The 20,607-nt window shown below is 38.8% G+C and overlaps 1 protein-coding gene across 5 annotated transcripts in view; it reads right to left on the bottom strand.

Annotated features, from left to right (window-relative positions):
* Nucleotides 1–20,607, bottom strand: part of PRDM5 (PR/SET domain 5) — a 257,926-nt gene that overhangs the window by 119,506 nt on the left and 117,813 nt on the right. For 4 of the 5 annotated variants that reach the window (XR_011486377.1, XM_070463856.1, XM_020916542.2 and 1 more), the window contains 6 exons: nt 20,292–20,466; nt 19,089–19,181; nt 18,708–18,829; nt 12,180–12,259; nt 4,518–4,602; nt 2,585–2,742 (listed from right to left, as the gene is read on the bottom strand). Coding sequence is in view for 4 of the 5 variants with exons in the window: in XM_070463856.1 (XP_070319957.1) it covers nt 2,585–2,742; nt 4,518–4,602; nt 12,180–12,259; nt 18,708–18,829; nt 19,089–19,181; nt 20,292–20,466 (713 nt within the window). In the remaining variant the exon portion in view is untranslated. The remainder of the gene's footprint in view (nt 1–2,584; nt 2,743–4,517; nt 4,603–12,179; nt 12,260–18,707; nt 18,830–19,088; nt 19,182–20,291; nt 20,467–20,607) is intronic. The other variant, XM_020916543.2, reaches the window with a different exon arrangement.

Raw genomic sequence — 20,607 nt, 5'->3', positions numbered from 1 at the left:
ACAGTGCTAAGCACATTGTCCACATACCAGTACATGCTAAGATGGTTAACACAGTGAGAAGCACATTGTCCACATACCAGTACATGTTAGGATGGTAACACAGTGAGAAGCACAGTATCCACAAACCGAATACACGCTAGGATCATAACACAGTGGGAAGCTCACTGTCCACATACCGAATGCACGCTAGGATCCTAACACAGTGAGAAGCTCACTGTCCACATACCAAATACACGCTAGGATCCTAACACAGTGAGAAGCTCACTGTCCACATACCAAATACATGCCAGGATCCTAACACAGTGAGAAGCTCACTGTCCACATACCAAATACATGCTAGGATCCTAACACAGTGAGAAGCACACTGTCCACATACCGAATACACGCTAGGATCCTAACACAGTGAGAAGCTCACTGTCCACGGCAGAAGGACCGAATGTGCTTTTCACGTTGGAAATTACAGGCATCATTGCTTCTATCCTTCCCAAGACATCATGACTACTTTCATATGATTTATGGCTAAAAGTGTGAGAGATGGTACAAAGACGCTGTGCCAAATTCCCATATGGCAGACAATACAAGCCGAACTGTGAAAACCTTGTCCATGTGGGGAGATCAGATTCATCAAAGAAAGGAACAAGAGGGTTCCAGAGACTGAGCAGGAAACTAGCCAGATAATTTTTAATAGGCATGTAATTCCAAAGCAGCAGTAATGAATGTGGTCCTGCCTCTGAACACACAACGCTTGAGTTAAACATAAGGGCAGTCAGCAAGAAATTAGGCAGAGATGATTTGGTACACCATCAATCAACCCTATTTATTCTTTCATTAATTTGCCTTTTTTCTTTTTAGACTGAAGCTGAAATTGATATCATAACTTCTTAAATGATTTCAAAACAGATAAAATTATATGTTTGGAAAGTCCCAATAAATACTAAAATAACTATAATTACAATGGAATATTGCAAATAAAAAGAAGTTCTTTGAAAACATATATGTCTGTTGCTTAATACCATCATGAAATATGTCAACCAAATTAATAAAAAAGTGTTTATCACATCACAAATTTAAACACACATTTCTAAGATGTTGACTATCTTTGCACAGATTTCCTGAGTTCAATTCAAACACTATTTACTATCTCCAGAAAATAGATTAGATAAAACTAACATTCTGAAACAAGAACTTGAGTAATGGTAAAGTGTAGGAAATGCAAACAAAAATCAATAGACGAAATAAGAGATTATAACTTGAGAGTTTTACTACAAAGGAGGGAATGGGGAAGCTAGGGAGATCATGCTGAGAAGCTAGAGAGGTCATACTGCGTTGATATGGCTCGTGCAGAAAACAGGAGAACAAAAAGCTGGAAAAGGAAGCTGGGATCATGGTGCAGAGAACCCCGAGTGACAGGGAAAAGAAGACAGACTGTACATAAGTGCTGGAAATCTACTTATAATATTAAGAGTACAGAGTGATAGAGCTGTGATCTGGGACGATTCATCTAGTTCTCTGAATAAGAAGGAAGTGATTAAATAACAAGAAGCTGAATGAAATAGCTATTAAAGTGATGAAAATGAGACAGGACCAGGATGTCAAAATGGTAAAGCAATGATTATGAAGATGGTAAGACAATGGAGAGGGCAGAATCTTTAAGAATTAGCCACTAATTCTAAAACGGGGTTAAAATTAAAGAAAGAGATAGAGATAAATACATGCTTTTGTCATTAACAGAAATTAACAGATACTTGCAAAAGTGAAGTTACCCATGTGTGTTAGTCACTCAATTGTGTCAGATTCTTTGTGACCCTATGGAATACAGCCCGCCAGGCTCCTCTGTCCATGGAATTCTCCAGGCAAGAATACTGGAGTGGGTTGCCATTTCCTTCTCCAGGGGATCTTCCCGACCCAGGGATTGAAACCAGGTCTCCTGCATTGCAGGCAGATTCTTCACCACTGAGCCACCAGGGAAACCATTATCCGGAGCATGCTAAATTCATTAGGTCAAAAAGATGCCCAGTTATATATCAAATGAGTAGTGATAAGTGGGAGTCTAAAGCTTGAGATTAACAAAATAAATCATTTGGAATTCATAAGTACAGAGTTTACATCATAATTAATAGATGTAGTTGACATAGAGGACACAGAATAAGCCTACAGCCAAAGCATCCAGGATAATCCCTTGGGAACTCAGAGACCAAAGACAGGTTCAGAGAAACTGGCAGAAAACCTAGCAAAGTTGCTAAAATGGCGCCACAGACAAAGAGGATTTCCAAATGGTAATATGAACAAGAATGTCAAACTTTAAAAGAAGGAAGAGAAGACTTTGCAATTATTACAATGCTGGAAAACACTGGATAACACTTTGCTTGTTAGAATAATTTCAGAAAAGAATTAGACAGATACAAAACCACAGTGGTGATGGCCTGAGTGGTTAGAAAGCAGAAGCAAAATATTCTCCAATTATTTCATATGTACAGCCTCAGATATGCCTCAGATATCCAAAAACTTCTTTAAAAGATAAACAACTGATAATTTTATCGACCAATCAGCAAATATATTTATAACAGTATTAACAGGCTTTTACCTTCTTGTGATTCTTGTAAACATTTCTGTGAGCAAATCCCTTTCCACAGAGCTTGCACTTGTAAGGTTTATCTTCACTGTGTATTACTTTGTGGGCACCCACTTGGTCAAGCCTCTTGAAAGATTTATTACAAATCTCACAATTATAGGGTCGTTTTTCTGTTTAAAAAATGAGTGGAAACAATCTCATATCTATACAGGTAAAGGACAAAAAGGGAAACAGCCTTCCTTGCATTATTAATTCTTACGGACAAGTCAACAAAAATATCATTCAAACAACTGGAAAAAAGTCTATTACCCAATCCATTAGATATGTGAGCCAACTCAAAACTCACAGAACATGAGCTTGCTCTTTTACTGACATATTCTGCCAACTAAATGTATAAAGTAGCTTAGATATGAAGATGAAGCTTTAATTCAAGGAAGAAATTCTACTTCCAGATGAAAACCCTGCTGACTGGTCTGAGCTGAAGTCAGGGTTACAGCTCCGGACACGAAGGGCGCGTGGTCTCACAGACATGGAGCTAGAGGACAGACCTGCCTCCTGCACGGCCAAGGGGCCCGTGAGGCCACGCTTCTAGTCTCAGCAGGAAGTACACACGCAGGTTGTTGTGCAAAATCCATGTGTGTACAAAATCCATGTAATGTTGACAACCAGATTTTTCAAGCAAAGTGTATCTGAAGGCCACTGGTTTTTGATCTTCTATTTTCATTTGCCAAAAATATGTGTCTGTCTCCAGATAAAGTGGCCATTCAAAAACATCCTGACTTCAGTGGCCTCAAAGTACAGATATTCTAAACTTCAGAGACTTCATTAAGCAAACGTTACTTTCAGAGCTGGTTGTTTTTAGTCAGTATAACAGACCTCTCATTCAAAGCTGCTTAAAATGAAATCACAACTTTGAAAACTTAAGATTCTCAAAATTCATTCGTAAATTTCTCATTAACATCTATTTGTACCTTAGTTACAAGGTAGGAGAAGGCAATGGCACCCACTCCAGTACTCTTGCCTGGAGAATCCCATGGACGGAGGAGCCTGGTGGGCTGCAGTCCATGGGGTCGCTAAGAGTTGGACACGACTGAGCGACTTCACTTTCACTTTTCACTTTCATGCGCTGGAGAAGGAAATGGCAACCCACTCCAGTGTTCTTGCCTGGAGAATCCCAGGGACGGGGGAGCCTGGTGGGCTGCCGTCTATGGGGCTGCACAGAGTCGGACACGACTGAAGTGACTTAGCAGCAGCAGCAGTTACAATGTGAATATATCTAGAAATGTTGGGATTCTAATTATTGAATCCCTGCTAAACGTCACACACTCTGCTAGCACGGTACGTGGATGACATTTAACCTTCACAGCAATTCTGAAAGGTAGGACACCTTTACACAGATGAAGAACACAGAGACTAAGGCTCAAGGAGGGTTTGTTGCTGCTGTTCAGTCGCTCAGTCGTGTCTGACTCTCTGCGACCCCATGGACTGCAGCACGCCAGGCTTCCCTGTCCTTCACCAGCTCTCCCGGAGCTTGCTCAAACTCATGTCCATTGAGTTGGTGATGCCATCCAACCATCTCATCCTCTGTTGTCCCCTTCTCCTCCCACCTTCAATCTTTCCCAGCATCAGGGTCTTTTCCAGTGAGTCAGCTCTTTGCATCAGGTGGCCAAAGTATTGGAGTTTCAGCCTCAGTCGCAGGAGTACATAACAAATTAAATGATAAATCTGAAGATTTTTCATTTCATTTAGTCCAACCACATTTGCTTCAGAAATAAACTAAGGTCTAGAGAAGTTAAGTAACTTGTTCAGAATTACATGGTAAGTCAGTGGCCGAGCCAGAACTAATAGCCAGGTCTCCTGATTATCCCCCTCTCAGAGCTCCTAAAAGTGACAAGGTGAAGCTTTTGTACTGATTTCAATAAAAATGGGAAAATATGTGTTTTACCTGAATGGGTGATCATATGACGCTTTAGCTGATTTGCTGAAATGAATTTCTTCATACATTCTTGACAATCAAATATCTCATGAATCTGCAAAAGGTTAAATTAACAGTTAACTCAATTGGCCGAGCCACAAAATTGTATAGCGCTCAAGTATAAACATGTGGACAGTTGCCATTACAATATCTAAACTGTGCATTATAATTCGGCCCTGATTTGTTCATATCACCCTATATAAGAAACTGAAAATGCAATGAACATAAGTTACCTAGTAGAACATGATCATTAAAAAACGTAAAACTGTATGGTACTTAAATATGTAAAACAGATGACCTATTTCTGAAGTACATAAAAAGTTTATACTCTGCAAAAAATTATACCCAATATATATTAAATCTGTTATACACAAATTTAGACTTGGAAATATGCCAAAATTTGGCATATTTGGAATGGATATGAAAATGGAATGGAAAAACTTGCCACTAAAAATATTCCCTTTCCAGTAGTCAACACTACTTAAAACTTAAACATATGTAGTAAAGATCTAAATATTTGAAAGACAAAGATATGATTCTGAAAACTTGAGTGTAGCTCACAACAATACTCCCACAGAACAGGAGGCTAAAAATCTTCATGTTTTATTAGCTTTTATGAGTTTCATCAAAAAAATATATATATATAAGGGGCGTAACTTTAGCAATCAACCAGCTAAATAAAGGTTACAACTAAGTTCGGCTCTTTCTCTCCCAGATACTAAATTAGAAAAACTGGATAGGCAGTACGAAAAAGTAGAAGTTTCATTTGTTATCATAACTATGTAAAAAGAGCAATGTGCTGCAAGCAGCCTTATATTAGAACTGTTGATCATCCTAATGAAGACGAGCATCCTACTGTTTTGCTAAAGACTGAAAAATCATCTTGGTGAAGTTGTGTTTTTCAAACTCATTCAAGGTAGAGCTCACAAAACTAAACCCCATACAAGCACTGGCCCCTCTGCAGGATATTCTGGCTATCCTTGCAGAATAAAGGGCCACTACAGAGTAAAACTCATAAGAGAAGGCCCTGAATTGGTACAGCAATGACTAAAGAGAGGAGGACTGGAAAACGGCTCCCTTCACCTAAGTGACCACAAAAGAACTCAAGACAGGGACACGCAGAAGACGGCACAGGAAGGGAAACAGAAGCTGGCACAAGGCTGACAGGTCCCTAGTCTGCGGCCTATACCCAACCACACCGCGGTCTGAGGCTGCCATCAGCCTTCTGCTTCTGTCAGGTCTGATTCTTGGCGAGTCAGTGAACAGAAATGGGAAAAGCAGAGAAAAGATAAAACAACAAGACGGAGCAGGATGACATCATTCCACTGGACCCTGACTTAGATCCTTGCCTATATGCGGTGGCTTCTAACCTTGAAGGGAGATGTACAGTGTCCAGAGCCCTATGGTTCCTCCGAAAACAGTGTGGACTTGTATACAAGTACTCAGAAGGCAAGGATCACACAGTATAGAAGGGAAGCCTTCAGTCTAAGAAATTTTAAAGGGTACATCTTCAACCATCAAAGATCCTCACAGCAATGATATGAAGTGTAATGTTTAATTAAAGATAGTAAGAACAGATTCATATTCTTAAACTCTGTAACATATATCTTTTATAATAACAAGCTACAAAATCATGACATGCCTTCTGAGACATACATAAATGAAAACATATTTAGTTTATTTTAATTTTCATATTCTATTCATATTAGTATATACAAATTTTAAATTATTTATCCATACAAAAATGGCAGCTCTTAAATTACTTCAAAATATACTTGTTTACTTAACTCTCACGGCTTTCAAAACATGAAACGTTTTTAAGGGCTGAACTGAACCTTGATATTTCCAAAATTATAAAATACAATATTTACATGAAAGCACTTATGTGTTGACTCTCTTATTCATAATGGAAAACTCAACCAAAGCTATTTTCAAAACTCCTATAAAAGTTTAATAGAACAGATTTAAAGTGACAATGATATTAATTATGCCTAATGCTAAGCATTTTAAAATAAAATGTTTATAGCTTACTAAATTGATATGGAGAATAATAACTCATAATCTGATGTCCCAAATTAAATAAGTTCCAAGAAGGATCATACTATGTCTTATTGTAATACAGGACAGCACATAGTAATACAAGGTATTAGTCTAGTTGTTGTTCAGTCAAAGTTGTGTCAGCTTTTCATGACCCCATGAACTGTAGCATGCCAGGCTTCCCTATCCTTCACTATCTCCCGGAGTTTGCTGGAACTCATGTCCAGTGAGTCACTTTTGCCATCCAACCATCTCCTCCTCTGCCACCCTCTTCTCCTCCTGCCCTCCATCTACCCAGTATCCGGGTCTTTTCCAGTGAGTCAGCTCTTGGCATCAGGTGGAGAAAGTACTAGAGTTTCAGACACAAAGTCAGTTCTTCCAATAGTCAAGGTTGATTTCTTCCATGACTGACAGGTCTGATCTCCTTGCAGTCCAAGGGACTCTCAAGACTCTTCTCCACAAACCACAGTTTGAAAACATCAATTCTTCAATGCTCGCCATTCTTTACTGTCCAACACTCTCATCTGTACAAGACTACTGGTAAAACGATAGATATTACTGTAAGGACCTTTGTCAGCAAAGTGATGTCTCCCCTATTTTAATATGCTATGTTTGCTGAAATCAGACTGGTTATATTCTTTGCAGCCGAAGAAGGAGAGGCTCTATACAGTCAGCAAAAACAAGACTGGGAGCTGACTGTGGCTCAGATCACAAACTTCTTATTGCCAAATTCAGACTTAAATTGAAGAAAGTAGGGAAAACCACTAGACCATTCAGGTGACCTAAATCAAATCCCTTATGATTATATAGGGGAAATGACAAATAGATTCAAGGGGTTAGATCTGATAGACAGAGTGCCTGAAGAACTATGGACAGAGGTTCATGACACTGTACAGGAGGCAGTGATCAAGACCATCCCCAAGAAAAAGAAATGCAAAAAGGCAAAATGGCTGTCTGAGGAGGCCTTACAAATAGCTGAGAAAAGAAGAGAAGTGAAAGGCTTAAAGGAGAAAAGGAAAGATATACCCATTTGAATGCAGAGTTCCAAAGAACAGCAAGGAGAGATAAGAAAGCCTTCCTCAGTGATCAATGCAAAGAAATAGAGGAAAACAACAGACTGGGAAAGACTAGAGATCTCTTCAGGAAAATTAGAGATACCAAAGGAACATTTCATGCAAAGATGGGCACAATAAAGGACAGAAATGGAAATGGTATGGATTTAACAAAAGCAGAAGATATGAAGAAGTGGCAAGAATACACAGAACTGTACAAAAAAGATCTTCACGACCCAGATAATCACAATGGTATGATCACTCACCTAGAGCCAGACATCCTGGAATGTGAAGTCAAGTGGGCCTTAGGAAGCATCACTACGAACAAAGCTAGTGGAGGTGATGGAATTCCAGTTGAGCTATTTCAAATCCTAAAAGATGTGGTGTGAAAGTGCTGCACTCAATATGCCAGCAAATTTGGAAAACTCAGCAGTGGTCACAGGACTGGAAACAGGTCAGTTTTCATTCCAATCCCAAAGAAAGGCAATGCCAAAGAATGCTCAAACTACCGCACAACTGCACTTATCTCACACCTAGGACAGTAATGCTCAAAATTCTCCAAGGCAGGCTTCAGCAATATGTGAACCATGAACTTTCAGATGTTCAAGCTGGAGCCAGATATCAAATTGCCCACATTCATTGGGTCACCAAAAAAGCAAGACAGTTCCAGAAAAACATCTACTACTGCTTTATTGACTATGCCAAAGCCTTTGACTGTGTGGATCACCACAAACTGTGGAAAATTCTTAAAGAGATGGGAATACCAGACCACCTTACCTGCCTCCTGAGAAACATGTATGCAGGTCAGGAAGCAACAGTTAGAACTGGACATGGAACAACAGACTGGTTCCAAACAGGAAAAGGAGTATGTCAAGGCTGTATACTGTCACCCTGTTTATTTAACTTCTATGCAGAGTACATCATGAGAAACACTGGGCTGGAAGAAGCACAAGCTGGAATCAAGATTGCCGGGAGAAATATCAATAACCTCAGATATGCAGATGACATCACCCTTATGGCAGAAAGTGAAGAACTAAAAAGCCTCTTGATGAAAGTGAAAGAGGAGAGTGAAAAAGCTGGCTTAAAACTCAACATTCAGAAAACTAAGATCATGGCATCTGGTCCCATCACTTCATGGCAAATAGATGGGGAAACAGTGACAGACTTTATTTTTTGGAGCTCCAAAATCACTGCAGATGGTGACAGCAGCCATGAAATTAAAAGACACTTGCTCCTTGGAAGAAAAGTTATGACCAATCTAGACAGCATATTAAAAAGCAGAGACATTACTTTGCTGACAAAGGTCCGTCCGGTCAATGCTATGGTTTTTCCAGTAGTCACGTATGGATGACTTGTGAGAGTTGGACTACAAAGAAAGCTGAGCACTGAAGAATTGATGCTTTTGAACTCTGGAGTTGGAGAGGACTCTTGACGGTCTGTAGGTCTGCAAGGAGATCCAACCAGTCAATCCTAAATGAAATCAGTCCTGAATATTCACTGGAAGGACTGATGCTAAAGCTGAAACTACAAAACTTTGGCCACCTGATGCGAAGTGCTGACTCTTTTTAAAGACCCTGATGCTGGGAAAGATTGAAGGCAGGGGGAGAAGCGGACAACAAAGGATGAGATTGTGGGATGGCATCACTGACTCAATGGACATGAGTTTGAGCAAATGGGAGATGGTGATGGACAGGGAAGCCTAGCGTGCTGCAGTCCATGGGGTTGCAAAGAGTCATACATGACTGAGTGACTGAACTCAGGTTTGTCATAGCTTTTCTTCCAAGAAGCAAGCATCTTTTAATTTCGTGGCTGCAGTCACCATCTTCAGTGATTTTTGGAGCCCAAGAATATAAAATCTATCAATGTTTCCACTTTTTTCCTATCTATTTGCCATGAAGTAATAGGACTGGATGCCATGACCTTAGTTTTTTGAATGCTGAGTCTAGACTATAATGTAAATGTGGCATATGCATAGATCATCGTCTGCTGTTAAGGTGAAATACCGGCACCAAATTCTAGTAGCTATTAGACATACCCAACTATAAAAATGGGGCTTCCCTGTTGGCTCAGAGGTAAAGAGTCCACCTGCCAATGCAAGAGATGCAAGGGATGAGGGTTTGACCCCCGGGTTGGAAAGATTCCCTGGAGAAGGAAACGGCAATCCACTTCAGTATTCTTGCCTCAGAAATGCCAGGACAGAGGAGGCTGGTGGGCTACAGTACATGAGGTTGCAAAAATAGGACACAACTTAGCGACTAAAGAGCAACAACGATAAGAATAGACTCAAAAATGGAATCTGTAGAAGCTGCCTGTGGATTCAGAATAAGTCAAAGGAGCGATGCTGTGATGGACAAAGAGCTACACTGAGCTACCAAGTTACTAACATTCTGCAGAGACCACTTGGAGACTGTATTCCACCACCAGGTGGGATTTAAATCTGTCTATAGAGATATTCCCCGGGGAAATCTTCTTTGTATTATGAAGAATATAAATGGAGAAGAGGACATTATTCAGAATTATGTCCCACAACCAACTTTGTTGAAATATTCTACTTGGCAAAATCTTAACTTTGGTAAGATATCTTAATTTTCAACTTTCTAAAATCAGGGAAAGAAAACAAAGAATTCTAGAACCATGAAGGCATTCAGAAAATGTCTATTCAGCTGGATTTTACACTTCTGGTCTCGGACTAGGTTCTGCTTCAGAAGCTTTAAGGGTGATGGGGAGAAAGAGAGACATAGAAGCAGCAGTATCTGTATCGGCTTCTGCACTGAACTTTAAGAAAGTAGCTTCAGGGCTTCCTTCAGTAGCACTTAAGCTAAATTTGGAATGATAGAGAATGGCCCTCAAATAAGAATTATATGTCAATTCCTCAAGTACTCTCTGTTTTTAAACAACCTGATAAGATAACCACTTGGAAACTGAATAAACACAGTAGTTTCATGGCACTCAGGAAACTGGAAAACACCGATCAGTTCCATGTCACACTTAACGAGAGGCCCAAGGCTACACGGAGGGTCAGTGAAGGAATGTGACATCCACAGTCCTCACTCTGCCCACTGCTCGTTCCATTGTTTCTCCCTGAAGATCAAAATCACTGAACATGCAGGATATAACCCTAGACATCTTAATAATTTAACTACCTTATGTGTTAGAGGTTAAATCCACAGCCTAAATGGTTGAAGATATTGCATTGAATATCATATGCATTTTAAGATCTGTCAAGTTATTTTGGAATATATCTATGTAGAAACAAAGAGACAAAATTCAATTTATAAACTATAATGTAAAATATCACTTCCACTGGTACCATCTCCTTTTCTTTAGTATTAAATGATTAAAAGACAGTATCATATGCTCATAGATATTCTGAAAAACTCATATGTGAAATCAGGAAATAATCATTTGTATCTTTGTTATAGTAATATATAAAATAAATTTTTGGACTCTCCCATTATATGAACAAAAGTCTAAATTCTATTTTAACTCTATTTTGTCATAAATTTGATTAACAAGTGCTAACGCTGTTAGGATTAATAGCTGCCATTTTTTTCAGGTTAGCTTTCATATTAAAATAGTAACTTAGTAAACTGTATTACATTTATTACAAAATGTATTAGTCTTTTCTCCTAACACAGTTGACCACTGAACAACAGAGGGGCCTGGGGGTTAGACCCACGGCACCCCGATTCCCATGCCTCCTCACCTCCCCTTTCAGTGGGAACACTGTGTAACCTTACAGCGGGCCCTCCGCATCTGCAAACTCAGCCAAGCCCTGACTACAGCACTGGAGTATGTGTAACTGAAAAATGCTGCCAGTGGGCCAGCACGGCTCAGACCTATGCTGCGCAAGGCTCAACTGCACAATCAATTGTTTCCGCTGACAACACTCTGACATTTTTCTGCATTACTTTAAGCTCTTCAAAATAACAGAGCTCTTGTCTTTGTTGTGCCAGACTTAAATATAATACACATATATTTCAGGCTAAACATCACTGTAGAGTATATTATAAATACACAAAAATATTGTGGTTTCCTCAAATATATAATATTTCCTGAGCAAATAGCAACTGGTGAAGCATGAAACCAGGATGAGGTGTTGTAATGAAGGACTCAGACACTATACTGCATTGCAGTAATGTTTCTACTTATTCTGAGTAACAGCAAACAACTCACAATATTCTTTGGCAAGAGCTGGCTCTTCTGTGTATCAGTCTTGCTTTTTAGTGTACAGGGTGTGCCCAGTCGCTTAGTCGTTTCTGACTCTGTGACCCCATGGACTGGAGCCCACCGGGCTCCTCTGTCCATGGGATTCTCCAGGCGAGAATACTGGAGTGGATTGCCATGCCCTCCTCCAGGGGATCTTCCTGACCCAGGAACCGAACTGAGGTCTGCACTGCAGGCAGATTCTTTACCAGCTAAGCTAATAAAATTAATGACAAACCTCTGTCTTCACAATATATAAAGCAATTAATATTTTTCCTGGCAGACACTATGACTAAAGATCTTAACTATGATGAACATTAGTCTTTATTTTACTGACCTTCCTATGTTCCTGCAGGCTTGAAGCTGAAGAACACTTTTTATTGCACACTGTACATATGAGTTTTTTCTTAGGATCCCCTAAAGAAAAACACAAATGAAATAAAATAAAATACCACCGTGATTTACATGAAACTATTAAGAGGAGCATTAGATAAGTGTTTCTAGGTGATATATAATTTCTAAAAGGGTATTTAATCTTCTTCACTTGTAACTCCAAAATTGTCAGTTTTGTAAATATATCCATTAAATTCAGATAAACAATAGGCTACGTTTTTAAACTTTTCTTTAAAAAATCTGAGTACTATTTAGCTTGGAATACTACTTTCTACATACACAACATGGGCTTTTCACCTCTGCATATACCAATTTAGTATTAAAAGAGTAAAGCACACTTCCATGAAAAGTTAAAATTAATCAAATGTGTACATAAAACATTGGATTTATTCATGCATAAGCTGATTTTGCCACTTGCTTTATATTGTAACAGAATATTTTATTTATTCAGCTGGGTTTTTAAAAATGGAATTCATAAGTTATTTCTTTTCAGCACTACAAGCTTGCAAGATCATTGAGTATATAATTAACCACATTAATGTTAAAAACCAGAATAAAGTAAGATCAAGAATAGTAAAACAGTACTTGACATTCGTATTATACAAATCCTACAAAGCTCAATTTTTGTCTTCTTCATAGTGATTATAATTATAGTAGGTCGTTTCAAATTTCACAGTGGTTATAGAAAACAAAAGAATGAATAAAACAGGATTTTCAAATGCAATGTAATAACAATATATATATAACCATGGGATATTTTTTCAACTTTTAATTGATTTCAAATAATTGATAAAAAATTAATAAAATGAACTACCACGCATCCATCACTTGGCCCCCAAATGACTAATCCATGCCTATTCCCGCCACAACCTCAACCCTATCCAGTCCTCTCCTTCTCTCTTTTTTTGCAAGAAATCTAAAATCAGTAGCAAGCAAGCTAACAAAATAATTTTTTTAAAAGATTGTGTTTATGGGAGAGGAATACCTTCAGAAAAAGTAAAATATTAATTGTTGTCATCATTCAAGATACTTATTTCATATAATGCACTATTTTTAACATGTTAAATAGTACAGCCAAGAAAATTTTTCTTGGTGATTGACAAGTAATATGGCCAATAAAGGAGAAAATTCTCTTGAGCAAAATGAGTATCTTACAGCATGCATTTGGTCATCAATTCTTTATACATATCTATTAAAACATGAAGGGCCACTGAGAAAGAATATACCCTCTTTTCCAGTTTGCATAAAAGATGATGCATTAAAGTGCTGCACACAATATGTCATCAAATTTGGAAAACTTAGCAGTGGACATGTGACTGGAAAAGGTTAGTTTTCATTACAATCCCAAAGACAGACAATATCCAAACAATGTTCGAACTACCACACAAAGGCACTCATTTCACATGCTAGCAAGGTAATGCTCAAAATCCTTCAAGTGAGGCTTCAACAGTATGTGAACCAAGAACTTCCAGATGCACAAGCTGGATTTAGAAAAGGCAGAGGAACCAGAGATCAAATTGTAAATGTCCACTGGATCATAGAAAAAGCCAAAGAATTCTAGAAAAACATCTAAGTCTGCTTCATTGACTACACTGAAGCCTTTGACTTTGTGGATCACAACAAACTGGAAAATTCTTAAAGAGATGGGAATACCAGACCACCTTACCTGTCTCCTGAGAAACCTGCATGCAGGTCAAGAAGCAACAGTTAGAACCAGACATGGAACAACTGACTGGTTCAAAATTGGGAAAGGAGTACGTCAAGGTTGTATATTGTCACCCTGCTTATTTAACTTAACATGCAGAGTACATCATGCAAAATGCTGGGCTGGATGAAGCACAAGCTGGAATCAAGATTGCTGGGAGAAATATCAATAACTTCAGATATGCAGATGATACCACCCTTATGGCAGAAAGCTAAAGGGAACTAAAGAGTCTTTTGATGAAGGTGAAAGAAGAGACTGAAAAAGTTGGCTTAAAGCTCAACACTCAAAAAATAAAGATCATGGCATCTGGTCCCATCGCTTCATGGCAAATAGAAGGGGAAAAATGGAAACAGTCACAGCTTTTATATTCTTGGGCTCCAAAATCACTGTGGACAGTGATTGCAGCCATGAAATTAAAAGGCACTTGCTTCTTGGAAGAAAAGCTATGACAAACTGATAGTGTTTTAAAAAGCAGAGACATCATTTTGCCGACAAAGCTCCATATAGTGACAGCTATGGTTTTCTCAATAGTCATATATGGATGTGAGTACTGGCCCAGGAAGAAGGCTGAGTGCCAAAGAATTGATGCTTTTGAACTGTGGTGTTGGATTAGATTCTTGAGAGTCCCTTGGACTGCAAGGAGATCAAACCAGTCCATCCTAAAGTAAATCAATCCAGACTATTCATTTGAAGGATTGATACTGAAGCTGAAGCTCCAATACTTTGCCCACCTGATGCCAAGGTCTGACTCACTGGAAAAGACCCTGATGCTTGCCAGGAGCCAGCACACGAGATCCCACCCATGACAAGGTCATGAGGAGAAAACCTGACAAGCAAGGCAGATCAGGATTCCAGGGATTTCGAAAAGCTGCCCCCGGCGCTCACCTTAAAGATGGTATCTGTCTTTCTGATGCTTGCTTTAATAGACTACTCCCTAATTTCTGTGACATAGGCAGAAGGCCTTCCCCGATCTCTTTCCAAATAAGAATCAACTTAGAACTTTAATCAGTACATCTCCCGGGTGGTGGTATCTTATGAGATTATCCAGGGTGAAAGGAGTGTTTCAATTTAAACTCCTTTGCTGGCATTCTAGTTTGTTTAGCAAATGCGTCTATGCCCTTGGTACTAATATGCATGACTGCTCATAATACCCTAATCATAAAACAGCATAAAGAACCTGATCATATAAAGGCCCTAATAGACATAGAGCCCTTCGGGGAGTGAGGAAGCCCTATTAGAAAACACAAGAAAAATTATTCTAAAAGTGGTTATTGGGTTAACGTTTGCTTGCTGTGTTTTTGCTCTTAATGTGCTAAGGTTGTGCAGTGGAAACCATTGTTAATATAGTTATAGATCTAGAAAAATAAGAGCTTAGCCCTAGTGTGGTAACAATGAGATGGTTGTTAATTATTAGCCAGGAGTGCTAGGCAGAGGCTGCCTCACTGAAGCCGCAGAGTCTGTGTGGGGTAAACCTCTTAGATAAATTCAACTGACAACTTCTGCAGAAGAATTGACCTTTGTGTTAACAAGGTTATACTTCTACTATGTTGTGACATGCTGTACTGTTGCCCTATGAGACTGCAACTTTTCTGTTAAGATCACCACAGAAACGGAAAATAGGTTTACATTCACCTGACTTGCATAAAATGTCAATAGAGCCCCAAGGCCAGAAGATAATGTACAAGACCCTCATAAACAAAGAAGTATGCAGAAAACACCCTGGTTTCGTGAAGGACAAGCTGATGTAATGTTAAACTATCTTCCCCTTAGAAATGTACTAACTTAGGGTATAAAAGCTATGGTAAAAAATAAAGCATTGCCAGACCCTGCAAACACCCCTAGTCTGGTGTGTCTCTCTCTCGCCGACGCCGTTCACCCTGAGGGTACCCCTGGCTCCTGCCGAGGCTGGACCCCGGCAGATGCTGGGAAAGATTGAAGGCAGGAGGAGAAGGAGACAACAGAGGATGGTTGAACAGCATCATCGACTCACTGGACTTGAGTTCGAGCAAACTCCTGGAGACCATGGAAGCAGGGGAGCCTGGCCTGCTGCAGTCCATGGGGTCGCAAAGAGTGGCCGTAACTGAGTATCTGAACAGCACAACAACCCCACAGTCCTCTGCTGTCCCTGCTCACCCCTTAAACCAGCTGCTCTCTGAGTTTAGACCTTTTTTCTTTCCCACCAGCGAGGTCAGGCTTGAGGGAGAGAAGAGTGATAGAAGTGAGATTTCCATGATCACCCACCCCACCTTTCCCAACACTGCTGCCACCGCTCTGCCACTGGAGTCAGAGGGAACATACCATCCCTCCTCTTCAACCTTTTCTCTCCTCCTCATGGCCTCTAGTCTTTACCCCAGAACCAGAATCCTAGTCCTCAGAAGAAAAACGGGGAGAGTTTATGACTGTTTGCCTGAGAATGTAAGTAAATGTTATCTCCTGTAAAATAAAAATCTCTTAGTCATCAACCACTGAATCAAATCAAAAGAGAAAAAATGGCTAAGATGGTTAAGGTGGGTTAAGCGGATCAACACCCTCACTGCTTCCTCTTGAGTAACTGGAAAGGACACCACCCTACAAGTTTCCCCAGGGTCAAGGACAAGAGCAACTATGAAGCTACAACCAGACTTTATGCCACTTTAGTTTACATATAGTAAACTAAATATCAGGTAAGTCTGATATTTCACTTTCCAATTCAGCTTTCAAAAACAGCAGGAACACATTACTAACAAATGTGGGAGATGCAAGAAAAACTAATTCAACAATACTGAATACACAGTTACTTAAGTATTGTGAGTTTCAGCACAATGTGGGTTAAGTGTGCTTCCAGGAGCTGGTCTGAGAAACTACCCACCATATGTTACAGTTGCTATGGAAAAATGTGATTCATATTTAAAAATTCAGCTTCTCTCTTCTCAGTATCTTAAATTCATATCACCTAACAAGGAACATTTGTCCTTGTCAGTGGTAAAGCTGCATGACCTTCTCTTTCCTTGAATACCTTTGTCTTTCTAGAGTAACAGCCTCTACAACCATATGTACAAACACTGCTTTTTTCATTACTCTAAATATGGAATATTCTTTCCCCAAATGTCCATGTAGTTCACAGACAAAAGAGAAGAAGCAAGAGAGAGGCTATGAATGAGAGGCAGCCTGTGTACCAATTCCAGCAAAAAGTATGCATGTGGCCTTTGGCCGAAACACAGGAAGTTTCATATTTTATAGAATCCACAACATAGAAAAATAAAAAACTTCCCTTTATAAATTCACTCCTACAAAATCACCATGAGTTTTCAGAATCAGTAATATTTTAATATCCAAGACCAACTACAAGAAGTCTTAAAGAAATTATGCTTATAGCACAGTCTGAAGACCACATGCCGAATAACAAGAATGTAAGTTTCCAGAGTTTTAGTGTGCATCTGGTTTTTTACTTAGTTCAGCAAAGTTAACTTTAAAAATGACATAAAAGATTTGTTATAATACACTGCAGACAAAGATGGGGGAAATTAAGAACAGCATTTTAAACCATAACAGCTATTAAAAGGCAAAAACTATGAAGAGACAGGTCTATCAAAAAGTTATGACTGCCTTTTGCAAACATAGAAAAGGCCCAAGTATAAAGAATTCAGAAAAATGCCACCTTCTCTACATCATGCATCATTCAAAAGGAGAGAGAGGAGTCAGGACACTGTGAAGTCTAAGTGCTGCACATCCTTCTGAAGCTGTATTTCACAAGGCCATACCTCCTGCCACCCTGAGTTTTCACACATGGCTGGTACTCAGAGTCAGCCCAAACCGGTGATGTGAGGTGGGACCCAGGAGTCATGCTCATACAAGCTTTCCCAACTAGCTTTAAAGGAGACACTTTTTGGACACTGAATAAATATAGGAAACAGAAGCTGAGTTCCAACTATTCTTTTCCCCTGCATGTGAGAATAAACAGGATAGAAGAAAAGAAATAACACTTTCCTCCTATCCAGAAAGATATTTCCACCCTTAAGCCAACAGTAATAGTAATCACCTGAGAAAAATATCAGTACAGAAAGATATGAGAAGCGCCGTGAACCTCAGTCTCCTTTAAGGAAAAGACACGGAGGAAACAAATCATTAACTCCAAAAGTATTAATCTGTCCAGTTTAGAGCAACAGATTCAACCTCTAAACCAAAATGCATTTACTGTGTGCTAGGCAGATGAAACCTAAGTAACAAAGCTTCTAACTGTTTAGCTATTGTTTAGCTGGCCGTTAGAAAAAATTCAAATTGTATCTGCTTTATAAATCCAAATATATTCAATTTGCATGTCAAAACGTAGCCAGTAATTTTCTCAAATACAGGAGAAATGTAAGAGTTTTTTAAAAAATGAAATTTTACTGTGAAAATATTAAGGCAGAAGAGCCATCAGTTAGAAGTTTTTAAATATGTAGTTTTTAAATGTATCTACTATAAGAGAAATTTCACATGCTGAAGCACTAAAATTACTACTTAAAATATTAATTCTTAATACACCTGGCTACCAAGCACAAACAGATCCTAGCTTAGGTTTCCAGTTATGATTAATTCAGAAATGGGAAAAATGATGACTATCACTGAAATCAACTTAAAAAGGAATAATGTTCAGTGAAAGAAAAAAATTCCACTTCCAGAGATCTACATCTGTGTGAAATACAATGGAAAAGCAAGCTCTGTCCTTGAGAGTGAGAATTAAGAACAGACCGCAGCAGTCTGGGGAGAGGAGGCCCCTTTAAACATGGTCCTCTGATGACTCCTCACCGGTGTGAACATTCTCCTGGTGTCTCCTCAGGGCTTCCTTGCTCTTCAGCCTCTTCCCACAGCTGTCTGCCTTACACACAAACCTGGCATCTCCCTGGCACGTCTCCTGGTGCTGTTCAAAACTGCAAGACAAGCAGGACAGGGGAACAGGGAGAAGAAATGGTGAAGACACCTATTCATTTCTAGCATCCTGGCTGGCTTTTGTAATGCATGCTCACAGGAGAGCTTCAGGGTCATTATAAGCATTACCTAGGCAGGGAGGAAGGAAAGCACTGAGATTCTGTAGCCATATGATACTAAATCACTAAGAAGCATTAAAGCATGCATGCCAATAATGACCCACAATCATGTAACAGCCATCTGATAACTCAGACACAAAACCTCGATGCTGAGCTGAAGGAAGAATTGCAAACAGAGCACTGAAAACTTCGTGAGGAATCCTTCAGACTGCTTTTCGCTGAGCACTGAAGAACACTGAGGGGAAATAGAAAACAAACAAAAAAACTGGAAGTCTAGGACAAAAACGTATGAAAATACCTCTACTTCGAATAAAGCCACATTCATGATCTCTGTTTCTATTCGGTCTTTTGCCCTTTAAACTTTTTAGTAGCACCTAGCAGTAAGACTCAGCTCAGCAAAAGTACGTTCGATGTAGTATATATAACATAAATTCAATAAAAACTGACTAGAATGCAGTTTTAAAATATATTCATTAAAAAGTATATAGTCTTTGCTTGTTTAAAAGTATGTGAGAATTTCCAAATGTACAATCTCCTGCCATTATAAAAGTTAAAATTTTTCAAGTTTTGAATAGAAATTTTTAATCTCACATATCATAAGCAAAAGTGGATACATATATGAAAATTATTTTAATATGAAATACAGCATGTTTCAAAATTTTACTTGAATAAATAAAAAATGAAACATTAAGCCGATGTTAAAGATTTCTTGCTCATATGCAAGGTGACATTCTGTTAAAAATAAAAGTTTATAAATATATGTATACACTTTCTCATTTTTAGTAACTTATACTGTAAAATACTTAAAAGGATAAATTTATATGCTGTTAATATAAATAGTAAAAATAATACAGGGTGCCGAGCAATGGGTGGGACCATTTAATTCATTCCATCCTTATATCTTGTACATATTCATCTTTAAAGTGATTTCTCCAACACTGCTATGAAATAAACAGTGCTTTCCAAAATGTCCCTGTATTCTTTATACTCCAAACTCTCTCCATTTCGTTAACTTTTTTTTTTACCTGATTTCAGAGGGAGTATCACATGCAGATCACTGAAACGCGATCTGCCACCTCAAAGCACTAGCTAAATTATGCATATCAGATTTCAGATTAGTACACCAATGAGCTTAATATTTAATGGCAAGTTGTTAAACTTCATAAACAGAATGTTTGAAAAATCAACGTAAGAGAAGTTAATGACAATGACAATAAAGAATGCTTAATTTCTATACACACACCATCACACAGGCACACAGGTTAGAAACTAACTATAAGACAAACCAAATAAATGAGTTAAAGTGTCAGCTTATAACTTCAGAGATTATCTTTAATGTACGCACTGTCTTTGCAAAGCCTGCTTAACTGGGAATTTCTTCCCACAGCTCTTGCACTTATATTCTTTCTCCTCTGTGGGTTTCTGGTGCAATGTCTGAAGATGCTCGGCAAGAATTTCCTCACTGGTAAAACTCGATTCACACTGGGGACAGGCATAGTCCTCTTTACAGCCAAAGCGATCTGCATATTTACAAGCAAGCAGAATTATGAGACAAAAATGAAGAGCCAAGAACTGCTCAGCTTTGCCCTCATTTTAAAATCAAAATTAACTGTGCCAATGGTACCAGCTTAATAAATTTTTATTATCGCTATAAGCATGAA

Source organism: Odocoileus virginianus, unplaced genomic scaffold (genome assembly GCF_023699985.2).
Source record: "Odocoileus virginianus isolate 20LAN1187 ecotype Illinois unplaced genomic scaffold, Ovbor_1.2 Unplaced_Contig_7, whole genome shotgun sequence".
In the NCBI taxonomy this organism is placed as follows: Eukaryota; Metazoa; Chordata; class Mammalia; order Artiodactyla; family Cervidae; genus Odocoileus; species Odocoileus virginianus.
The sequence above is the reverse complement of the archived record's forward strand: the minus strand, read 5'-3'. Positions and strand labels throughout refer to the sequence as shown.